The 21,972-nt window shown below is 42.4% G+C and overlaps 1 protein-coding gene across 1 annotated transcript in view; it reads left to right on the plus strand.

Annotated features, from left to right (window-relative positions):
* The first annotated feature begins 1,465 nt into the window (after positions 1–1,465).
* The window catches only part of LOC118972984 (uncharacterized), a 280,966-nt gene continuing 260,459 nt past the window's right edge, over positions 1,466–21,972 (plus strand). Inside the window, exons 1-4 of the mRNA XM_073225602.1 lie at positions 1,466–1,484; positions 1,585–1,927; positions 3,383–3,458; positions 7,017–7,244. Coding sequence (XP_073081703.1) covers positions 1,466–1,484; positions 1,585–1,927; positions 3,383–3,458; positions 7,017–7,244 — 666 coding nt within the window. The remainder of the gene's footprint in view (positions 1,485–1,584; positions 1,928–3,382; positions 3,459–7,016; positions 7,245–21,972) is intronic.

A 21,972-nucleotide genomic window follows, 5' to 3' on the forward strand; every position in this document is an offset into this window, starting at 1 on the left:
CAGATACCAGTAGATTTTGTTAGTGTCAATTATCTGGTTGTTCAGTGCTCCAGATATCCCTCATTCCTATATTTTCCGTTCCACTGCATACCTATTAAGGCGTTGTTTTACCTCATGTTGAAGGCAGTCCCATCCAAAGACCCAGTCTTTGTTAGTTCGCATCCTTTCTGGAAACCCGGTTACGCCTCAGTCTGGATTTTCTTGTGTCAGCTGTAACTGAGTTTGTTTCTACTTCAAGCTTTGTCTTTTAGCAAACTGCAAGTGCAGGATCAATACAGTTTTTCCGGTTTCTGATAGATTTGTGTCACAGCTTGTATATTGTCCTGTCTGTAGATATTTGTACCATTTGTTCTTTTTGGCTCTACATGCCTATTGGTTATCTTTTTCGTGAATTCTAGTATGTTATGATTTTATTTTAAAAGGGTATTTTTTCATGAATTCTGAAAGAGTATTTAGCACCAAATTTGAATTGCCTAATCGTAACTTTGCAAACCATGCTAGGCTAACTTATGTCTCTTCCTTTTCCAAATAGCCATTTACTAACATTGACCCCTTTTAATTATTATAATTAAAATTGTAAATGCTTGTGGATTTAAATAGTCGTCTTTTTACCCATTCATTGATTCACTCATTCATTAATAACCCTGACTTCTCTGACTGTTTTCCCAGCTCTAAGTGATTGCAAAGAACAGTAACAGTGTATGTAATAAGGTGCTTTCAGAAATTAGAAAAAAAATTCAGTATTGTAATTTCCTATAGTTTAATCTGGCATTTAGTACTCTACTCTGCCTTCAGACGTACTGTGGCAGAATTCAGAGTTTTTCTAACAAGTACAGATCCTTATGCCTGCTACTGTGTGCAGATTTCAGACTCAAGCTTCATTCTGACCACTCTGTCATTTCTTGATACTTTCTAAAATGTAAATACATACTTGTCCACCTCTAGCGTGACACCTGGCACATGACAGGAACCCAAAAGAGGTTTCACTAGGAGTGGGAAGGTAGGTTGATACAATAATTTTGGAGAGTAGTTAGGCCGTATCTCGTAAAATTTTAAGTGTGCATATCCTTCATTCCAGCTATTGTACTAGGAATTTAGTTATAAGTATATACATGTGTAGGGATGTTCACATTGCAGCCTGTCTTTAAGGGGGACAGAAAATTGAAAACAACTGAAAGTTAATCAGTATTGGGCAGATTATGTAAATGGTGGTACTTATGATCAGTGGAGTACTTTGCAGCCATAAAAAAGAATAGAAAGGCTGTTTGCATAAATTGACCAGGAAAATCAGCATGTAAGATCGATTGAAGAATATATGTATCTAGTGGGGTGCTTTTATATAAAATAGAGGACACGCATGTATGTACAAGTAGGTACTTATGTATTTGAATACACATGCAATCAATGATACAAAAAAAAGCCAAAAAAAAAAAAATCAGTTGGCAGCTTAAAAAGAAAAAAATACATGTACAGCGAAAGAGAGTGTAGGCTCTTGAAAACTGCCCGAAGAACCGCGTGAGGAAACGGAGGGGCCGGATTTCTCTTTGATTCCTTCCGTGACCCGTATGCTCTTTGGATCCTGAGGGGTTTGCAGGCTCATCGCCCTGCGCTACCCACCGCCGGCTGAGGAGGGCGCTGTGGCCGCCGGAATCCCGTCGGCCGGCGCGGGGACGACAGCCCCGCGGGCGGTGCCGCCTGCGCAGCAGCAGGAGCCGAGGCGCTGCGGCGTGAAGTCTTCCCGTGGGAAATCCAGTTGTCGCCGAGGGCGCCGGCCCGGCGGCTCTGTCGCTCTTGGCGTTGCGTGGGCGGCACCTTGGGGCGCAGAGGAGCCGACGGCATCGTGCCCGCCACCGCTGGGGCCAGAGACGCGTCTTCTCCGGACGGCCCTCCGGCAAGAGGCAAAGGGTGCAGGCCACGCCCCCGAAAGGTAAGCAGCCTCGGCCCGGTGCGGGCCCGTCCCGCCCGCAGCTCCTGCGCCTCGGTCGCTGCCTGAGCGTTGCCGCCGCCGCCGCCGCCGCGCGTGGCCCGCCCGCCTCTTCCCGGGAGGCTGTGACGCTTTCGCTGCTCCGCTCGCAGGAGGTGACGTGGACAGCCTGGTGTTTTTGATTTCTCCCCATCCTTGGAGAAGCGAGGCGCGGGCCATGGTTCCCCGGGTGAAATAGAGAGGGACCGCCCTTTAAGATGGGCCTGTGAGTGTTGGGGACACCCCTTACTTACCAAAATGGGGTCCCCCGCATTCCTCAAGCTGTGCTATTTTTGCACAGAAAAAAGGAGTAAGAAGAGCAAAGGTTGAATGAAAAAACCCACCAGTACAACCAAACTTTTCACCGAAAAATTGTGTGCTGTTCCCAGGAATGGCCAAGGGCATCCTGTTGCTTTCTAACCGGTCTCATTTGAGAAATCGGCCTCCGTCTATTCCAATGATTAATTTTGAGGCTTTGCTTTTATGTTCAGTGAACTCTTCTTCCTTGAGACCTTGCTTTCCTCCATGTCACACCCCACCAAGTCCCCTTCGTTTTATGTCCTGAGTATCTTTTGAATCTGTCCTCTCCACTCCGTCAGAATCCTAATACAGAACTTGCCTGATCTATTGCTTCTAGGTCCTGATTAGTGTATATATTTTTCGATCCCTGTTTCCTTCCAGTCCTTTCTTCACATGGGACATTTTTTTAATAGGCAACCTGGAAAGTTCTCCTAAATATCGCACAAAAACAGTGCTTTAAGAATAAAAACCATCTCTTTTCCGTGGTCTTTATGACTCTGCGTGGTCTAGAATCCCCTCTTTGCCCAGCCCCATCTTGCGTCAACTTTTGCCCTCACTTTCTATACTTCAGGAATGCTGAACTAACCTTACTTGATTCTGTATAAATCTACCTTTTTACTATCACGCCTAGCCTTATTAAGTGAAGTTCACGGCCCCTTTTTTATCAGGTTTTCTTTTAAAATATGAACTTGAAGTTCACTACTGGTTGCATTTGATGCCATCGGTTGTGTTAGGACTAAAACTAAAGTGTAAAGTGGAAGAATTGGACGTAAACGGTTTCAGTCAACAGGTGTGTATTAACGACGCCTTAGTGCTCACGATTGGGCTAGATTTTATTGGGGACGCAGGAGTTCTGGCCACCTGTGGTCTTAGATGTGTCTTATTTGTGGAGCCCTTTGCACTGTTCTGCTGCCTTGTCTGTTTTCAAGGTGGGGAAGCAGGCAGAGGGGGAGTATAGATCGCTACCAGGTGGGGTTGAGTAAGTGGAGCAGCAGAGTGCAGAGTAGGGAGAAGAGAGGACCTACTTTTGGGTTCTGCTTTTCATGTTCAAGGAGACTTCATTCTATGCAGAGAGACTGGCCGACCTACAATTTGTCTAACAAGAATATGTATTAACAGGTGGAAAGACTGTATCCCAGTTGGACAGCACCTGCCAGGGACTCGTTTCATCGCTGTCAAAGTTCCTTTGAAAAAGGTAAGCAATATTCTTTCAGAAATCCACATGCACCGTGTAGAACACTGGTGTTCAACCCTGTCACAGTGCATTTTCCCTTTTTTGTAGCAAATACTTTGTAATGCCCCTTTAGTACCCTGAAATGCAGTTCATATAAGTACGACCTACTTCCTCACTTAATTTCTTTTTAATTAATTTTTTTTACATTTTTAAATTAAGGTATTGTTGATATACACTCCACTCTTATGAGTGTATATCAACGATACCTTAATAAAAAAATGAAAAAAATGAAAAAAGTGAAAACCAATGTGGATAGCACATTCACCCATTTTATTGAGTCCCCACCCATACCCCATTGCAGTTCCATCAGTGTGGTAAGATGCCACAGAGTCACTACTTGTCTTCTCTGTGCTGCACTGTCTTCCCCATGATCCCCCCCACACCATGTGTACTAATCATAATACCCCTCAATCCCCTCCTTCCTCCCTACCACCTACCCTTCCCCACACCTCCCCTTTGGTAATTGCTAGTCCCTTCTTGTGGTCTGTGAGTCCAGTGCTGTTTTGTTCCTTCAGTTTTGCTTCGTTGTTATACTCCACAAATGAGGGAAATCATTTGGTATTTGTCTTTCTCTGCTTGACTTATTTCACTGAGCGTAATACCCTCTAGATCCATCCGTATTGTTGCAAATGGTAGGATTTGTTTCTTTCTGATGGCTGAATAGTATTCCGTTGTGTATATGTACCACATCTTCTTTATCCATTCATCTACTGATAGACACTGAGGTTGCTTGCATTATCTTGGCTATTGTAAATAGTGCTGCAGTAAACATTGGTGTGCATATGTCTTTTTGATTCTGAGAACTTGTCTTCTTTGGGTAAATTCCTAGGAGTGGAACTCCTGGGTCAAGTGGATGTTTCTATTTTTAGTTTTCTGAGGAACCTCCATATTGCTTTCCACAATGGTTGAACTAGTTTACATTCCCACCAGCAGTGTAGGAGGGTTCCACTTCCTGCGCCTCCTCGCCAGCATTTGTGGTTGCTTGTCTTTTGGATGTTGGCCATCCTAACTGGTGTGAAGTGATAGATCACTGTGGTTTTAATTTGCACTTCCCCGATGATTAGCGATGTTTTGGAGTTGTGTCCTGAATCCCTTGTTTTCTAAAATACTTACCTGGTGATCATAAGACATGATGTCAGCCCTCATGAGAGACTTTTTACATTTCTCCTGGTCAACCTGGACGCATCTCCTGATATCTTCAACTATTCGAAGGTTAACCCTGACCCTTAGCCTTGATGTGCTTCTTACTTCTGCCATGTCCCGCACGCAAGCTCCTTTTTATAAACCTGTAACCTCTCTCCCCCCTTTGTCCTTCCTGACCCTGGGCCAAGTTCCTTCCTCCCTCCCCAGTTCTAATCCCTTTTCCCTGACGTGCCGTCCGCCTTGCAGGTCTGTCTTTCTCGTACAGTCTTTCATCCCCACTCCCACCAAAGAGAAACCACAGTTGAAAGCATATCAAAACTCAAAAAGCTTCTTTGTTACTCATCTATTAGTTCTATTACATCTATTGTTTTAAAATCTATCAGAATAAATAGAGAAACTTTTATCTATCTATCTATCTATCTATCTATCTATCTACATGTGGAAACTTATATCTGTCTACATGTGGAAACATATCTATGTCTGGAAACATCTGTCTATGTGTGGAAACATATCTGTCTATCTACTGTGGAAACTATTATCTATCTATGTATCTGTGTTTCTATCTACATATCTATCTATCTATCTATCTATCTATCTATCTATCTATCTATCTGTCTATGTATGTGTGGAAACTTATTATCTGTCTATCTACAGCTGGTGACCAAAGTGGCACCAACAATCCTATCAGCTCTTACATTACGTAGCCATAGTAGTCAGTAATTTCCATTTCCTTTTCCCTCTCGATGAAAAACTCTACTTTCCCCGCCAAGGTGTATTTGGCAGCATTCTCCTGCTCTCGTTGAGCCCGCCTCTTCATAGCCTCCCGCTCTGGCCTCTGCTCTTCTGTGATGGGCTTTGACATTATTGGCCCAGTAATATCAGGTTTCCTCCATGGACGTGGTTGGAAGCAGAATTCTTGGGGTAGAAGCTGGGTTTGAGGCTTGGGTGGAGGCTGGCACTGGGGCACAGCAGTGGGAATGGGCTCCTGCTGGAGAGGAGTGCAAGATGATGCTCTGCAGGGTACAGGTGTAGCAGCAGCAGACTGGGTGACCCTGGGCTGGGTAGAGTTGGTCAGGTGTGGTTGGGTTGAGTTGGTCGAGACTGGACCCAGAGACGAGCAGGCAGGATGTGTCAAAGGTGCACGTGCTTGCCGGGACGAACCGACTGCAGTAGGTTGAGCTGCGTCCGTAGATCCAGGCTGGGTAGAGGAAGCCAGAGCTGGCCGGCGTGAGGCCAGAGACTGTGGCCTTCGAGGAACTCGATGAGCTTGAGGCTTGTCCTCACTCAGAAAAGGCAGAGGCACCAACGTGACCTTCCCAGGAGGTGGCCGTTCATCCTGGGATGGAGATGGACACTCTTTTTTGACACTGCCATCTGGTTTCTGGGCTTTGGCATGAGTTTTCTCAAGACCTTTACCCTGTTTTAGAGTATTCAGGCATGGTTTGGTGGCCAGGGGTGGCTGGGGGTCTTTGGGGTTCCTTGAATTTCCCAAGGTCTGGGAAGAAGAGAATCCAGTTTCCTTCTTCCCCAGCGCATGAAAAACCTGCACAGACTCCAGCATGTGCATGCCTAGCGTGCTTTGAGGTTTTTTAAAGTTCTCTTGGCTGAGCTCAGGTTGATTCTTCTTGCGCTTCATCCTGGGAATGGTTGCCTTTTCCTCTGCCCTGGCTCTGCTCCCGGACTGCTTACCCTCTTCAGCTTTCTTGGAGTTGCTTTTTCTGGTTGTTTTGGTGTTTTCCTGTTCACGGCTCCTAGTTTTGCTGGTCCCGCCTGATGCAGCTTTTGCAGATTTGCGGTTAGGGGCCTTGTCACCATCTGCAACATTGCAGATGCACACGTCTTCCCCTAAGAGACCCTCCGGGTCCTTTGGTTGGATTTTGGCCTTGGGAGCAGCACTGAGAGGCTCAGAGGCCTTATGTTTGGTCTTCCTGGCTTGACCAGAGGACCCGTTTTTGGTACGTGACCTTTCCTGCAGCTGGTTTAAGTCGATGGCTCTGATATCTTTGGCTTTGACCACCTTGGGACCTTTGGACTGATCAAGGTCTTTCAAAGAGCTGAAGAGCTGAGGGAGGTGACTGTCCTCCACCAGGGCAGCAATGTTAGCAGAACCGCCGCTTGATTCAGCCTCATTTCCAAGTGTCCCTTGGTCCTCAAGGCTCAGGCTGTTGTTTCCCAGGTCAGTGTCTTCAGAACCAGGCTGCCTCTCTTGGCCAAGGGGATGAATGCAGGCCAGGAGCTGGTGAATACCAGGGATTTGTAAAGGGAGGAGTGCATTGTCTTGGTCTTCTGTGGGCATCTGGGAGGCATCCAGAGGATTTGAAGGCTTGGTTTTAATATCATGCAAACTGTTATTCTCCGTTTGTTCCTCATTTCTAGCTGGAGGAAGCACTGAGGGATCACTGGAACTCTGGACTGAAGCTGTCACTGAAATGCCTCCAGCGTCAGGTGGCGGGTTACCCACCAGTGTCTGGATATGTCTGCTGCTGCAGGTCTTGGGGAATTCTGGACCTTGCGGCAGACAAAATGTCTGGCTTGGAGGCTGCAAACCCAGGGAAGTCTCCATGCCCAGTGAAGTCTCCATCACTACCAAGGAACAAGGAAGAGGTCAGTCTTTGGTAAGTGAGGTGCTTCTAGACACCACACAGCAATCATGCACTGTTCAACATGGACAAGACTTTTGTCCTAGTTCTTAAGCATCATGGGCAGCACCCTGTGCTGGGAGATAGAGGAGGCAACTGTTCCCGGCTCTTACTGGTGATCACTTGATGTCACTGTTGCCTGGTTTCCTTTGTACTTGGTTGGGTTTTTGTAAGTCAAGTAAAAGGTAAAAGTGATTTTTAAAGTATGAAATATTTTACAAGGCTTAGTCTTCAATCCTGTCCGCTTTCCCGAGAAGTTAAGAACAACTCACCCCATAGACTAAAAGAGAGAATGGAGCCCTTCCTGACGAACTATATAAGCAGGGACAGGTGCATAGCCTTCTTGCTCTGGACAAGATGCCAGAACACAAGGTCTTAAATCCTGGTGTCAGTTAAGGAAGTGAGAGAAAGTTGAACTGGTACTAGCACAGTAAGTGAAATAAATACCTTCCAAACATCAGGAATAGATGAGGAAAAGGGAGTTCATTGCAGTGTGGGAGTATATGGGGGGAACTGATTGCCTGGGGCCGTGAGAAGCACGGTGTCCCTTGGTACGCTCTTGGGCTTCATGTGCCTGTGGCATAGACGGCCGTCACGGCGTCCTGCCTTCCCACCTCTATTAGGTCTGAAAATGAAGAGCACTGAGAGTGGTGGTCACGAAAGTCTCCGGACTTAAACTCCACCCATCTGTGGAGCTGCAGAGAACTTGAACCTGTCTTTTGAATGCTCACCTTATTCCTCTCCCTACTTGCTGTTTTGCACTCACCTTGAAAACGTGGTTCTGTGATGGGTTGAGCAGACGCAGAGTAGTAGATTCCAGATGTGGAGCCTGGTGGTAGGGTTAGCTGTTTTCTTTGAAGTGACCTTTCTGTTCGTTCCTTTCTATGAGAAAGATTTGCTGGTTAACTAAATCAACTGTAGGGGTGAAAAGCTACTTAGAAGAGTAATACTATAAACTGATTGGTGACAGATCTCACTTTTTCCATCTGAGATGCTTTGGAACCAAAGGGGCTACCAATGCTCGCTGCTTCTGCTGACATAGTTCACAGATGCCCTTTATGTGAAGGGGCTCAGGGTTTCGTGAGGTTTGTCACCTAGGGCCTAGCAGCCTGGCTTATGCTCTCTGCAAAGGTCATTGGTACCAAGCAAATGCTAAGTGGCAGACTGGAACAAATGTCGTATTTGAAACTTGAGGTGGACTAAACTGTCAGGGTTTAGAGCAGATTGCCGGAGAGGGTTTTGTTTTTGTTTGTGCCAGTTTTTTCCTTTCTAGCTCATCCTCCATCCTTTCCTGTTTCCTTCCTTCCGGCCGTCCTCCCTTCCATCTTTTTATCTTCTCTCTTTCTCTTTTCTTCCTTTCATTCTGTCTTTCCTTCTGCCCTTTTCATCAGACTTTTTCTGCCCTTCTCCCCCTAGCCTTGTAGACTGGCCAACATCTGGAGCAGCCATTGCTAATGGGAGTGTGCCTCTTTAATTTCAGGCAACTTTGAGCTGCGAAATCATGGCTGAGAGAACGGTCCTGCAGCCTGGCAGCCAGCGTGCACCCACCGCAGCTGTCTTGCTCTGAGTGAGCACAGCCTCTGTGTGAGGTTGAACTGGGCCCCAGGGAGAATGGTTCTGTGGGAGGCTGGCCTTGCTTCCTGCTGGAGGTGGGCCTCTTCCTTATGTGCCCTTATTACATGTATTTTCTGCATTTACAAACCTAAACAAGTGGAATTTAGTTTATCCATCTGGTTGACCTGCTTCATGGTTAGCTCTTTTAATGGGTACTCTGAAATGCATTTCCTTACTTTGGGCCCTTGTCTACATTCTCCTAATATTCTGCTATCATATTTTGATGCTTAACTCAACTTGAAATTGAGGGTGTGTAGGAGTTTTCTGTTGTAGTATAAAGCAAACTGGAATTTTGGGTGAGGCTGTTTTTTAACTTACTCATTTTTTGAGGACTGATTATACATTAAAGCCTAAGTAGAGGAAATGAGGAAGAAGAAACTGACCAAGGAAAAGGGGATGTTTGATTTCATTTCTCATGTTTTAGGAATGAAGTTATAAATTAATCTAGCCCCCGACTTCATATGTTCTTCACTGTTAACTGTTCATCCCTCTCTTTTGTGGGGGAGGGAGAGAGTACTGGAATGGCCTGATTTTGGAGTGGCAGACACACTGCAGAGCCCTCTAAGCATCTAGGTGTTTCATTTTCTAATGCCCTGAATGATTTTGGCAACCCAAAAGGAGCTCTCTGTCCACGATTCTCCAGTGTGGTGCCCAGATCAGCAGCATCGGCATCACCTGGGAACTTGTTAGAAATGCATGTTCTCAGGCCCACCCCAGACCTACTGAATCCAAATCTCTGGAGGTGGAGCCCAGAATCTTGTGTTTTAACAAGCCCTCCCCTTTGAGGTCCACCAGGGTGATTATAGAAGTCCACTGTAGGTAATCCTGCTTTTCTAAGCATCTCTGCCAATTATTAAACTCAATCTACCTATAGATGGACCCTGATCTTTCAGCCTACAGAGCAGTGTGTTTAAGGGTTTGAGTCTATAGAGAATTTGTAACCACCCTGGTTTTTAAATCTTTGCTTCATCAAGGACACAGTGGTCAATAAAATGTATGTTAAAACATATCTATTAAAAACTCATGACTTATAATTGGTCATTGATTATTTTTTCACCGTGGAGGTATTGACTCTTATACTGAGGCTGTAGCTCAAAAAAGCAGTCGGAGCCCAGAAGGGAATGAAGATGAGAGGGAGACAGAGGAACAGGAAGGGCGGGGATTCATCATCGCATCTTGGTTCATCATCATTATCCTCTCTGATAGCTCTGAGCGGATGTACTATTGCTTCTGCAAACGTTAATAATCCTTGGATGGACTACGCCAAAGGGAGGCCTAAATCTGTTCTCTCAGCAGATTAAATACTCCGTCTGCTGTCAGTCAGAGCCAGGAGAGATGAAAGATGGACTTGCTGTTTGTGTTCATTAATCTGATTTTCTCTGTCCTTCTCAGCTCCTCTCATCATCATTTTATTTACCTTTTTATTTGCCTCTCTCTCTCTCTTGCCCACTCCCCCGTTAAGTGAGTACTGAGGACCTGGGTCTACAGTTAATGACATTAGATTTTAGTTTTCTTTAGCTGCTAGTAACAATAGATGCCATGAGAGAAAGCAGAGAGGCAAAATAAGTATTTCCTTGGAAATGTCTAAATTAGTCTGCATATTTGAAAAGTGTATTGAAATGTGCAGCCTGTGTCTTAGAAATCATTCGAAATAGCTTGTTGCTTTGAAGAATAGTCCTGTTGTATGGGCCATTGAAGGGTATACATAGTGTTTTTACTTCATACAGGTCTGGTGGCGTTTTTCCATTTTGCAGATGGAGAAACTGAGACATGAGTGAATGACTTGTGTAGGGCTGCCAAGAACCCAGTTCTCTTGGCTCCAATATACTTTCCACCGGACTTAATTACCTCTTGCTCGTAGAAATTATATGTAGGTAGCCTTATGGGGCATTTACCTGTAAGGCGTAAATATAATTTAATTATATTAAATTAGAATAATATATAGGTGGCTTCACATGAACATTTCAGATTAAATTCTAAAGGTAAATTTGCCGAAAAGCACCACAGTAGGAGAAAGCTGAAGACAATCTGTCCTTGTATAGACATTTCCAGAGCTTCTGAATAACCCACAACAACTTACAGGTTAACTGGTAAATGTATGCTGAGCACTTCCCCATGTATGGTGGTTTATCAAGCTCCCTAAGTGGATATAATATTGTCCCCATCTTTATTAGATTTTTTAAGTCTGAGAGGAGTCAGCTACTTGAAATGCCCACGATCAGCTTATGGATGTGAGATGGCAGGGTGGTAGTAGAACTGGAAATCTTAGTCACCTCAGTGGTTTGCTGGAGGCCTCAGTGGTAAGAAGCATGTTAATAAAACTGGACCATTGTTTTAAAAATGATATCCACCATTGTCACTGCTGAAAGGCTGGTGGAGAGAAGAATGGCGTAGGAAAAGCAGATTTCAAAATCAGCCTCATTTCCAAAACTATTTTAGAATTGCAGATCTTTGTGTTCCTATTACGGAGATGACCAAGAGTGTAGTACACACATGAAAGCCTCACCTGTGGTTGCACAGGGCTGCATAAGCTCCTGGGGTCTAGACGAAGCCACCCACCTCACTTGCCTTGGTTGTCTGTCCTGACCTGCAGTGGTAGGAGATGAAGGGCAGGGCATCCTCTCACCTCTGCCTCCCCTCCTTGTAGGACCAGCATCCTACACGGTGTCACCATGTGTTCTATTTCAAGTTGATTTTGTTGTTGTTTCTTATGTAATTTTGACTCTGGTTGCTTCCTATTGTTTTTTTTCTTAAGGTTTGTGTCCTTGAATATAATTTTATTATATCTTGATACAAAATTTTATGTATTGCTTTGAGGAATGCCGTACTCAACTTTATAATAGGGATTAATGAGAAAATAGAATTCTATCTACAATTTTCTTTCATTTCTGACCAGATAAAGGAATGAGTACAGTTTGCCCCTTGTTTAAATTATTGAGGATTGGCTAATTTTAGTAATCCTTTCTATGGAAGAGTCTTTTTTTTTTTTTAGATCAGTTTCTTCATCAGTGTTTTCCAGATAATAGCAGAAATAGTAAATATGTGCTGCAAAAAAATTACATGAAAATTAAGTTTTTAGTGTCTTCTCTAAAATGGAATAATATGATGGACCCTGCTTTAGTAAGCAAATCCAAACTCTGAATATCTGCATTTATGAAAGAAATCTGGAGGTGGTATTTAGCTTTAGTATTCTTTCAAATAACAGCTTCTCTACTGAATTCAAAATAGAATTTGTTTTAAAGAATTCTGTTTACAGTCAACCTGGTAAGAAATACATCTGCTGTGTAAAGTACTTTGGTAACAAGAATTAGCAAGCTAGAACTGTTTTTTGTATCCATCATCAGCCCCATGTAATGACTTAAAATTCCATGAAATCTTGGGCTTGAGTACACACCAGCTGTACAGTTTTCTTAGTATGCTGTTCCGTAGTGTTGTGCAAAGACACTCAGATCCTGAACCAGGACCTGGACCAGGTCACTGTGTAACCTGGGCCAGAATCTGAGTTTTTCTGTGCCACAAGGGAAGCAAATTGCCCCTGATACGGTACTGACTCTGATGAGTCTTCATATACTTTACTATTTCATTTATTTTTTATCGAGGTAGAACCTCTTCATAGTCTACAAGTTTTTCCCAAAATCACTTGTTCCCTTTTTCTAACCCTCTGTCTAAATACTAAGGCTTGATAGATGCTGAGTGTGTGTGTGCGTGTATGAGAGAAAGAGAGAGACAGTCAGAGAGACAGAGACACTGACACAGTGACAGAAAGAGCTCTCCTCATTCTGAGCTTCTGAAACCTGGGACTGCAGTGAACTGCCCTTGGAGGAGTATTTGAGGAGTGATGCTGCCTCCCATTTTAGCCTTTTGCAATTCCTAATTGCATTTGCAGGGTACTGCTTCTAGAAAACCCGGTAAGAAAGAGTGGAAATCTTTTGAAATTACTTTCACCCTCTTCTAAACCCTGCTTCCATCTTCCTTGTAGATAGGCATACCAGGGGCAGAATTCTGCTCTAGAGCAGTGGGAACTCATCAGCTTCTCAGTGCAGAGAGCTTTATCCCCCCTGTTGTTTCATGACCCATAGGCAGACAAGTTTGCGGATGAGCAACAGAGAATAAACCTTAATTTGTTTTACTGCTAAATAAAGACATGCAGAAATCCTCTGGTTTTCTATTGTCTTCCAAAGTCAAGCGTTCTCACTTAAAGCAATATTCAAGGTGAAATGTCATTAATAAAATTAGCAGATTGATTTTTCATTCTCAGCTGATTTGTCAGGACAGATCAGCTATGAATGCCATGCCATTGACTTTGGGCCAGGACCATCTCATTTTCCCTGAGCCTCCTTGGCCCTGGATGCAACTGAGAAGGAAGCCGACTTTGGAAATTGAATACTGCTGGTAATGACGCTTAGTCACAAAGAGTTTGGTGCCTCTGCGCACTGGCCAGGGACCACCTCAGCATCTGTCTCTCTACTGAAGGCTGCAGTTATCTTGGGGAAGGGAATTGAAGAGATTTGAAAGAACAAACAACAAGCAAAAGAAATATTTAATTCCCCTTTATATATTTGCCTGCATCCACATGAGTGGGGCCTAGGGAGCATTGATAAAAATCAATGAAGTGGTTTTGTTGAGTGCACACTAAGGACAGCACTGTGGTAGGCACTGGTAATAATTAGAATAAACACAAAATAAAAAAAGTAGGGATACTTCCCCCCCGGAAGCTCATTGTTCTCTACCTGGAGAGCTAAGACTAACATTCCTTTAATAGGATCAAACTGTCCAAGTGAGAGTCAAAACTGGATGGGATGACAAAAGATTCTAAATGCTGTGGTTTTTCGGAGGAGAGGAAGAGAGTAATGATGAGTGAATTCTGGGGTAGTTGGGGAAGACCCCCTGGAACAGATGGGCCTTGAAAGATTTAATGGGTTTTGCTTATAGGAAGTGAAAGAGGATAGATGTGAGAGTTACAAGCTGACCAAAGCCAGGGAGGTGAGAACAGAAGTTACGTGCTAAGAGAAAATCTGTCCAGGAGGGAGAATCAGATGTGAAAGAAGTGACTGCCAAGCAGTGGACTGTAGGCAGTACATGCTGTGGAAAGTTTTGAAGCAGGTAAATGTCAAGAGGAAGGAGGGTGTGCAAACACATGGAAGTTGGCTTGGCCAGTGGAAGGAGACCTGCTGAGGTGTGGTTCAGAGGCAGTTGTAACAATCCAGCCACAGCGGTGATGGCCAGGACCCAGAAAACAGAGGTTGGATGTGTGAGACATTTGGAATGAAACATCTGCCCCACCTAGTGCCTGATGCGCTTAAGAAAGATGTTCACAAATAGCTCAAGGTTTGTATCAAGGAGAAAGATGGGTGCCATTGGTTGAGGCTGAGAAATCAGGAAGATTAACTAGATTGAGAGTTGAGATTTCATTTCAGTTTTTGATATTCTAGCAAGACTTCCCCTTGGAAATGCCCTGAAACTTTTAGAGACAGGATAAGAAACAGTGCTGAGAAGATAGCTCCGACAGAAATTTTTAGAGCCACTGGTCTAGAGGTAAGAATTGTGGCAGTAAAGTGAATGTATCGGAGGGGAAATGTATGGTATGAGATAAGGGAACAAGGTCCTAGAGGAGAGAGGAGCCAGCAGGAGGTCGGCAGTGGTGGGCTGGGAAGGGGACCAAGGTCCAGCTATGTCTCAGAAGGCTAAGGGTAGGGGATAATAATTGTGTAGTGACACATGGCTCTCATTCTTAACTCTTTAAAGCATTTACCCACCGGAGATACTATTTGATCTTCCCGGCAACCCAGCAAACCAGGCAGAGAGCAGAGCAGAGCTTATCAGGGATCTGATAGGTAAAGCCCTGTATATTTTCATTGCACTTTATAGCTTAATAATTGTTCACTTGCACATGGTGATTTCACCTGGTGGTTATTATAATTCTACGTGAACCACAGAATTTCAGTGGCTTTCTGTTTCCATTTTATAATCTTATTTTTTAATGGTAACAGGTTAAAAGAAAAAAGGAATAATAATGCCACACCTTTAAAAACGTCTCCTCCTTAGTATGTTTCAAATTGGAACTATTTTCCCCTCTTTTTTTCCTCTTCAGAAATTTTTTGAGCCAATTAACAGTATGAGGGTGAAGGTCAGAGAGTCTTTGGAATCTGGGTATCTTAAGTTGGAGGAAGTGTTCCTACTTGAGTTGGAGAAAAATCAATCTTTCTTGGACCTATACCTGTGCTTTGCTGAGAAGTTCTTTAATGAACTGGTTGGTAAAATCTATAGACAGATAGAAATAGAATTAACAAACTTGAAACTTTTCTATTAAAGATTCTCATCACGATGAATTCTAAAGAACTTCTAACGTCATGCTTTGTTGGAGTTTCATGTGAAATACCATTTGGAAATTCAGGCCTTCACCTGAAATTTGGAGATCTTTCAAATAGCACAGAGACCTTAGTACACTTTGGTCATTGTGGTAGTAAGATCCATCTGTTTTTCCACTTTTGGGTGTCTGTATTGTTTATGTAGTATGTGTATCTGATGTACAAGGTAGCTGCTGTTGTGGTTCAGAGTGGTGTAGTGTGCAGAGGATTTTGAAAAGGTGGTTTTCATCCCTTTGATAGAAAAAGACCAGATATCCCCTCTGCATTTGTGTAAGTATGCCCATTTTTATCCCTTAAATTCGTAAATCTGGGTCTACTAGTCTATCACTTACCTACCCCTTTCCTTTTTAGTTTTTGCTGCTTATGGATATATAAAGCCAAAACAGAAAATTAAACAATAGACTACCAAACAGATGTTTAAGAATGGTCACTCTATATTCAGCTAGTCATAAAACAAATGGAGAAGTACCTCCTTTGTCAGGTGGCTTCTTTCCAGTGTGTTTACAACCTCCACATACATATTTAGCCATCTGGGGTCTGAGACAGGTTACTTAACACTTCTCAGTACCCTCTACTCCAAGGTCATTTGCGGTTAGAATATTCTGCAACTCATCTCATGTCTTTGGGATACTCATAGTTTGGGAAGACTGAGTCAGAGTTGGTTTACATTTTATTCTAGGGTAAATATCCTCCTAACTTACTTTTTTGGCCATACTGATGACGAAAAACATCTTAATAGTGACTCAGCGAGGTGGGTTTTTTTTTACTTGGTCTCCTGGAATGAATGTCAAATGTCTCCCTGAGGGATAGGTTTTAACCATCAGTGAAACGGTTTGACTATAAGCACACTGGGGTCTTTGGCTTCTTTTTCTTCTTCCCTCTTCATCCCCAGGCAGAGACAACTGTGGCTGCATAGCCACTGTGCTCCCATGCAGTATTTATTTGAGCAAATACAAAAGAGTTTGCTCCTTGTGCGGGTTCGGAGAGAGGGTCCCCCAGGATTGTCTTTTGTTCAGTAATTGGAGCATAAGCTGAGCCTGGTTAATTTCAAAGCTACCCCCAACACACTGTTCCCTGCCTCCCTCCTTGTGCAGTTTCTGAGCTGCTAGTGGTACCTTGTACTGGGTCTGGAACAAAAAAAGCTTGAATTGTTGAATGTTAGCTACACCTACTGTGACATTTGCTCTCACACCAAATAGAACTGTTGGTGCAGTTAATTTTAAGATAGGGGAAGAAACAAAACTAGAATGCCCTTCCACCTTACAGGGCTTGTTAACACATACACCTCCAAATTATGCATTTGGTGCTACCACAATGAATAAAACAAAGGAAATTGTGAGTTGATTTTGTTGATAATGTAAGTTCTTTCATTGTTATTCAATGTTCAGACACCAGTGCTTTCCTGTGTTGCCATTTTCACCTGTTTTTTATTAGCCACACAGATCTGAAACATTTCAGCTCTGAGCAATTTAATTGGCAAAAGTTCTGAGACAGGAAATATAAATTAATTGTTAGTTACTTTTCTTCTCAAGCATAAAGATCTTGCAACTTGGTTCTGCCTCTTTAAATACCTAAATGACGATTATATATTAATAAGACCCTTCGGTTGCCAAATTCTAGATGCTATGTAGCCAAGTTCATATGTGTATAAAAATATATTGTGAAGTTGGTATATATCATGTGCCCTTCAGTTTTGGGCAGTATAGATGTTGGTGTCGCACCCAACAGATTGCAATTGTAGGGTGTGTGGTTTTTGTTTTTGAAGATGAAGGGTCGTTCTCGGTTTTTCTTTTGCGGTCTGCACTGTAATGATGGTCTACTACCTGACTGGCCTGATTTTAATCATGTGGTGCCTGGTTCTCGGTGCAGTTTCATCTTTGCTTTTTCACAAGCTTGCCATATTGCACACTTGTTTGCTGCATTGAATTTCTTTTAGGGACAATGAAAAACACATTAGTATTTTAAAGTAGTCTCCAGGTTTCAGGTTATACCTCAAAAACACAGAGGAAAAAATTACCTTTCTGAGGAGCTCTTTTAAAAACCATTACGGTGCAATGGGAATATTCATTCTTTATACATCATGTATTTTCCCCTAAATGTTGTACAAAGAAGTGACAGTTGAGCTAAGCATATGTTAATCAAATTCCTGCATTTTCCTGTGTCACTGACAGTTTCATTGGCTGTATAGTCGTGAAATGCAAATACTGCCCATTCTGTACAAAGCTTTTGCTCATCTGAATAGTTATTTAAACAGTATTGAAATCTTTTAACTACTGAGAGGCCAGATATTTAAGATGGTGAGTTTATTGTTCCGTTTGAAGGATAGTGCTGTTGTTGAGGGCACGGCCATCTGAGATGCTAGTGTATGTTCCGTCCACACATTCTGTCTAAGGCTGTGTCTGTCTGTCTCAGGCTAAAATGGCAGAATCTGCCTGCTGCTGTATACCATCTTTTAACTACCATTTATTTTAGCATCATGGCACCTGCAAATTCCTGCTGCTCAGTTAAGGGACCAGCTTCACACATAACTGGTGTTACAATCTGCGGCCACAGCACTGCATCACCATGCAGCAAATGCATTTTCCACGTTAACCAGACATGACAGCTGAAGTGATCATTAACCATGCAAGATGTTGGAAGTCATCAAAAATTCACATCAGAGTAATTGTAGTGGCTCAGGTTGGGGGAAAAAAGTATCAGAGCATTCCTTGCCTGCACGTTGCCTCTCCCTCTCTTAAATCTTAAGTTGGTACAAGTCCGTTAACAATAAAATACCCTTCTGTAACCTATCAGCTGTTACTTTCATCAGTTTGTGCTTTCAAACTGATGGCTGACTTCTCTGGGTTTTCCTAGAGCAGCCGGTGTGATGATGCTGTGCCCTAGGGGCTGCACGCACCCTTTTTAAGGGGATCCTGCCATCTCATTGTGTAATTGGACTCTTTAGTGCTTCGCTCATATCCACATTTGCAGGATGTTCCCTTTTGCATTTTCTTCTTTCTTTCTCCTCTTTCTCTCCCCTCCCTCCCTGATCCTTCCCACCTCTCCATTCTGGCTTTTGGAGTGGGAAAACTTGAGCCCTGGTTCCAACAGAGCTCATCCCACATAGAAGGTATGGAAGATCTGCAGTGACCAGCAGCTTCAACGGGTCTGTAACTCCTTAAATTTGAGAGCTGCAGGTAGGATTTCCTGTGTTTTGTAATGAAATCAAGTTAAATGCACCTTAAAAAATAGAGTGACTGCATGTTGTTGAAGTACGTCTGAAAGACAAGGTCTTGGTTTCTTAAAAAATTTGGTATCAGTTCAGAAGCTTTTAACTCAGTGATAGAAAAAGTACACAATTCTCCTGAGAATTGTTCAGATTTGTGCCTTGTCATTCTAATATTTTTCTTTAAAAAAATGTGCTGGGTGGGACAGAGAGGTATTTGCTTAAAGGTTTAAATAGTTGTTTAGGATTTTTGCAGGCTTCATGTTTAAGTAGTAAGTAGTGTGGACTTCGGGATTTTTTAGAAAGATGCATGTGAAGTGCAGAATTCTTAATGAGGAGAAATGTTAAAACTTTTTTTTTCTTTGCTGAAACTAGATACTTCTTTGGGATTGTAGGTGATTGTGTGTGTGTGTGTGTGTGTGTGTGTGTGTGTGTGTGTGTGCGTGTGTGTGTGTGTGTGTGTGTAAGATGCCTTGTCAAGGAATTCAGTCATTTATATTTTGTTCTAGGGAAAAAGTGCTGTTTCAGAGGTATTTGGAATTATCTGACAGGACATGCTTTAGCGTAAGGCTTTAAATGCAAAGAATTAAATAGTAACACCAGAGATGTGGATTCTTAAGTATTATCAAATGTAGGGAATTTAAATTAAGATGGTTAAATTCATCGTCAAAAGAGTATGATATGATTCCTTTAAGTATATATCAAATTTTTGGTGCAGAGAATGTGAATTGTGTAAGTGAAGTGAAAACTTCCTAAGTCATTATCTAGAGGGTAGTATGATTACAAAATGTTGCCTGTAACACTTTTAATACTTTGATTAATATCAGAGATAAAATGCTTTCGATTGAGAGTTAAAAAGCACCTTGCTTGTTGTCTTCTCTTAAAAACAACAACAAAACACCATGATCTTTGGCTTTTTATCCCAAGGAATGTATTTGTATCATGGGACCTGTAGGGTCTGGACTTCTCTCCTAAGCATGGGTTTGGAAATTGCTCACCTAGTTGAAAGATTTAGCTCCCTTCAGAGGTGTGGGACTTTCGGTACTATTAACAATGGGAAGACTTAAGGAGCTGTCAAGTGGGGAATGGAGGAGCGCTGCTCAGGGAAGGGAAAGGAACTGTGAGAATTCCCTGTCTCTGCATTGGAAGTCTGGATTTATCCATGACTGAGACTCCTGTAAAACTCTGACCCAGTGCAGCGTTGCAAAGAATTGATTTCCGAGATGAGACAATAAGCTGTGGTTTGCATTCTGTAAAGACGGAGGAGACCTCTAACACTGACCCTGTGTGGGAGATGACTCAGTTATCCATGCCTTGATACAGTTGCAAATTATTTTGCTTTTTCTGAAGTGGATGGATGCCAGCGCCTTCGTCAGAGCTCCTTAATTTAATGTATGGAAATGTCTCAGCCACCATTTTTAACAATTAGCTGTATCATGGTTGAGGTGAGCTGGGTTCTGAAGGCAGCTGCAGGGCCATTTCATTTACACTAGGTTCTGTGGCATGAGAACTTTGTTACTATAAAACTCAGTGAATTTGCACACTGTATAGAAGAGTTCTCTAGGAAGGTGGAAAAAATATTCCCAGAAAGAAAATGGAATCCTTTTGTCTACAGTAAGTATTTCTCGTAAAGCGGTGAGAGGTTGAAAATTTGTCTGTGGTTGAATGGGCAAAATAGACTTGAAAAGGAATGCTGCAAATATTAAAGGTGTAACAGAGGTTCGAGATGTATGTTTTTATGAATGTGTTCAAAACCAAGTAAGAGATACATATATTAGAAATCTAGGTTTTATGAGTGATTTTGACACATGCTTTAATTAATTATTCATTGGTAATTTAAGTTGAGAGGTATGAATGTATGACTAAAGATGGAAATGACACGTGAGAAAAAAATCTAAATATGGTCCATTTAAAAGAGTTGTGGTTTCTTTTTACTGTCTTTCAGTTTGTTTTCCATTCTTGAAGAAAATTGCTGGATTTTAGTTTCGTTTTTTTTTTTAAGATTGAAAACATTTCCATTTTAATGATCTATGATAATAGCTGATGAAAGTGTGTAAGAAAAAATGTTTCGACAAAACAAGATTTTGTCCTAAAAGGTCAGTAGATTGAGGCTTTCATTCTCATTAATGGGGATAATTCACAGTGCCGTCTGTTTAATTAATAGTGGTGACTTCAGAGCTACTTGTGGAAAACTCTTGTTCGTCATTGTACGCATAGTAATCTTGATTTGTGAAATTAATTGGATCTGACTCCGTTTATTCCTTTGTTTCTTTATGCGATTACTAAGAGGGAACAAGTGGTGGATTTTAACTTTGATTTGTATATTTATCTTTTTAAAGGCACTTAATCCTGGAAAATTCATACCAAGAGTATTTTACAATAAGCTGTACCATGAAGACTTTGCTCAAAGTGCTTTAGTTTCGGGAGTTGAATCTTCCCAGAACTGGGTATCTGCGGATCCTTTGAACTTGGTATCACGTTTATAAAGCCAGCTGTTCTTCCAGGTCTTGCTGCACTAGCTGTTGTTCATCCTGTTCACTGAATGCAACTTTCTTTAATCAATAGATGTTTTTGAAACTAGGGGAGAGGAAGATTTTCACATCAGGCTTTTCGTTGAAACAGGAAGGCTCAGTTGTCCTAAGCCCTGTTTAGAACCCTACAAAGATTCCGTAAATCTTGCATAAATCTTATGCTTGCAGTATTGGTGCGTAGATCTCAATATAATTTTATTTTAATCCTGGGAGAGGAATTAAATGTATTAAACACGTCAGCTATATGGTAGCCTGCAAAGGGATTCTTTTCCCTTGATTTTTATAAGGCTTACACTTTGAAATAAACGGGTTTTATTTAGAAAGAAAGGAGTTTAGCAGCCAATTAGAGCTCCATCTTAACTGTAGCTTTGCTTGCATGACATATTTGATTGAATAGCATGAAGGGGGTCCCAAAGCCTTTGAAATTTTTCAAGTAAAATTTGGTTAAGGATTCTGGTCTTATTTTCTTTCTCTGGCTTTATGTAGGCTCGTACTGAGTTGTCTGGGGAGATAAGAGAGACCCAGTTGCTTTTCATTTTCTGCTTTAGCCATGGTGTACTCAAGTTTGGCTACTGGGCAGAGGCTCTCCTTTCCGGTACTTGCAGGGGATGATCCCCAAATCTCTTCAGTCGGAAGCTCTTCAAGTTGTTCATGAAATTTTAGCCTCACTGGTAGTATAGAGTTAGGAGCTGGTTCTTTTTGCTACAAAGAAAAAATGTATTCATATGAAACCTTTGAATGCTCTGACAGTGCTATAATGTAGATAAGCGAGCATGTCGGGCTGCCCGCTAGGAAACCTTCCATGGCCCTGAGATGGCAGTGAGCAAGGAGTAAAATGGCGTCCCCAGGAACGCTGTGATAAGAAGTGGACCACACGGGTCATTTTCCTTCAATCAAGTTTGAAGGCTTTAGGAGTAGTGCCTTGCCAATTTACAGTTAATTTTTATTTTGTAGGAAGATCGAAATTTTGAGATT

This window comes from Manis javanica, chromosome 17 (genome assembly GCF_040802235.1).
Source record: "Manis javanica isolate MJ-LG chromosome 17, MJ_LKY, whole genome shotgun sequence".
NCBI classification, from domain to species: Eukaryota; Metazoa; Chordata; class Mammalia; order Pholidota; family Manidae; genus Manis; species Manis javanica.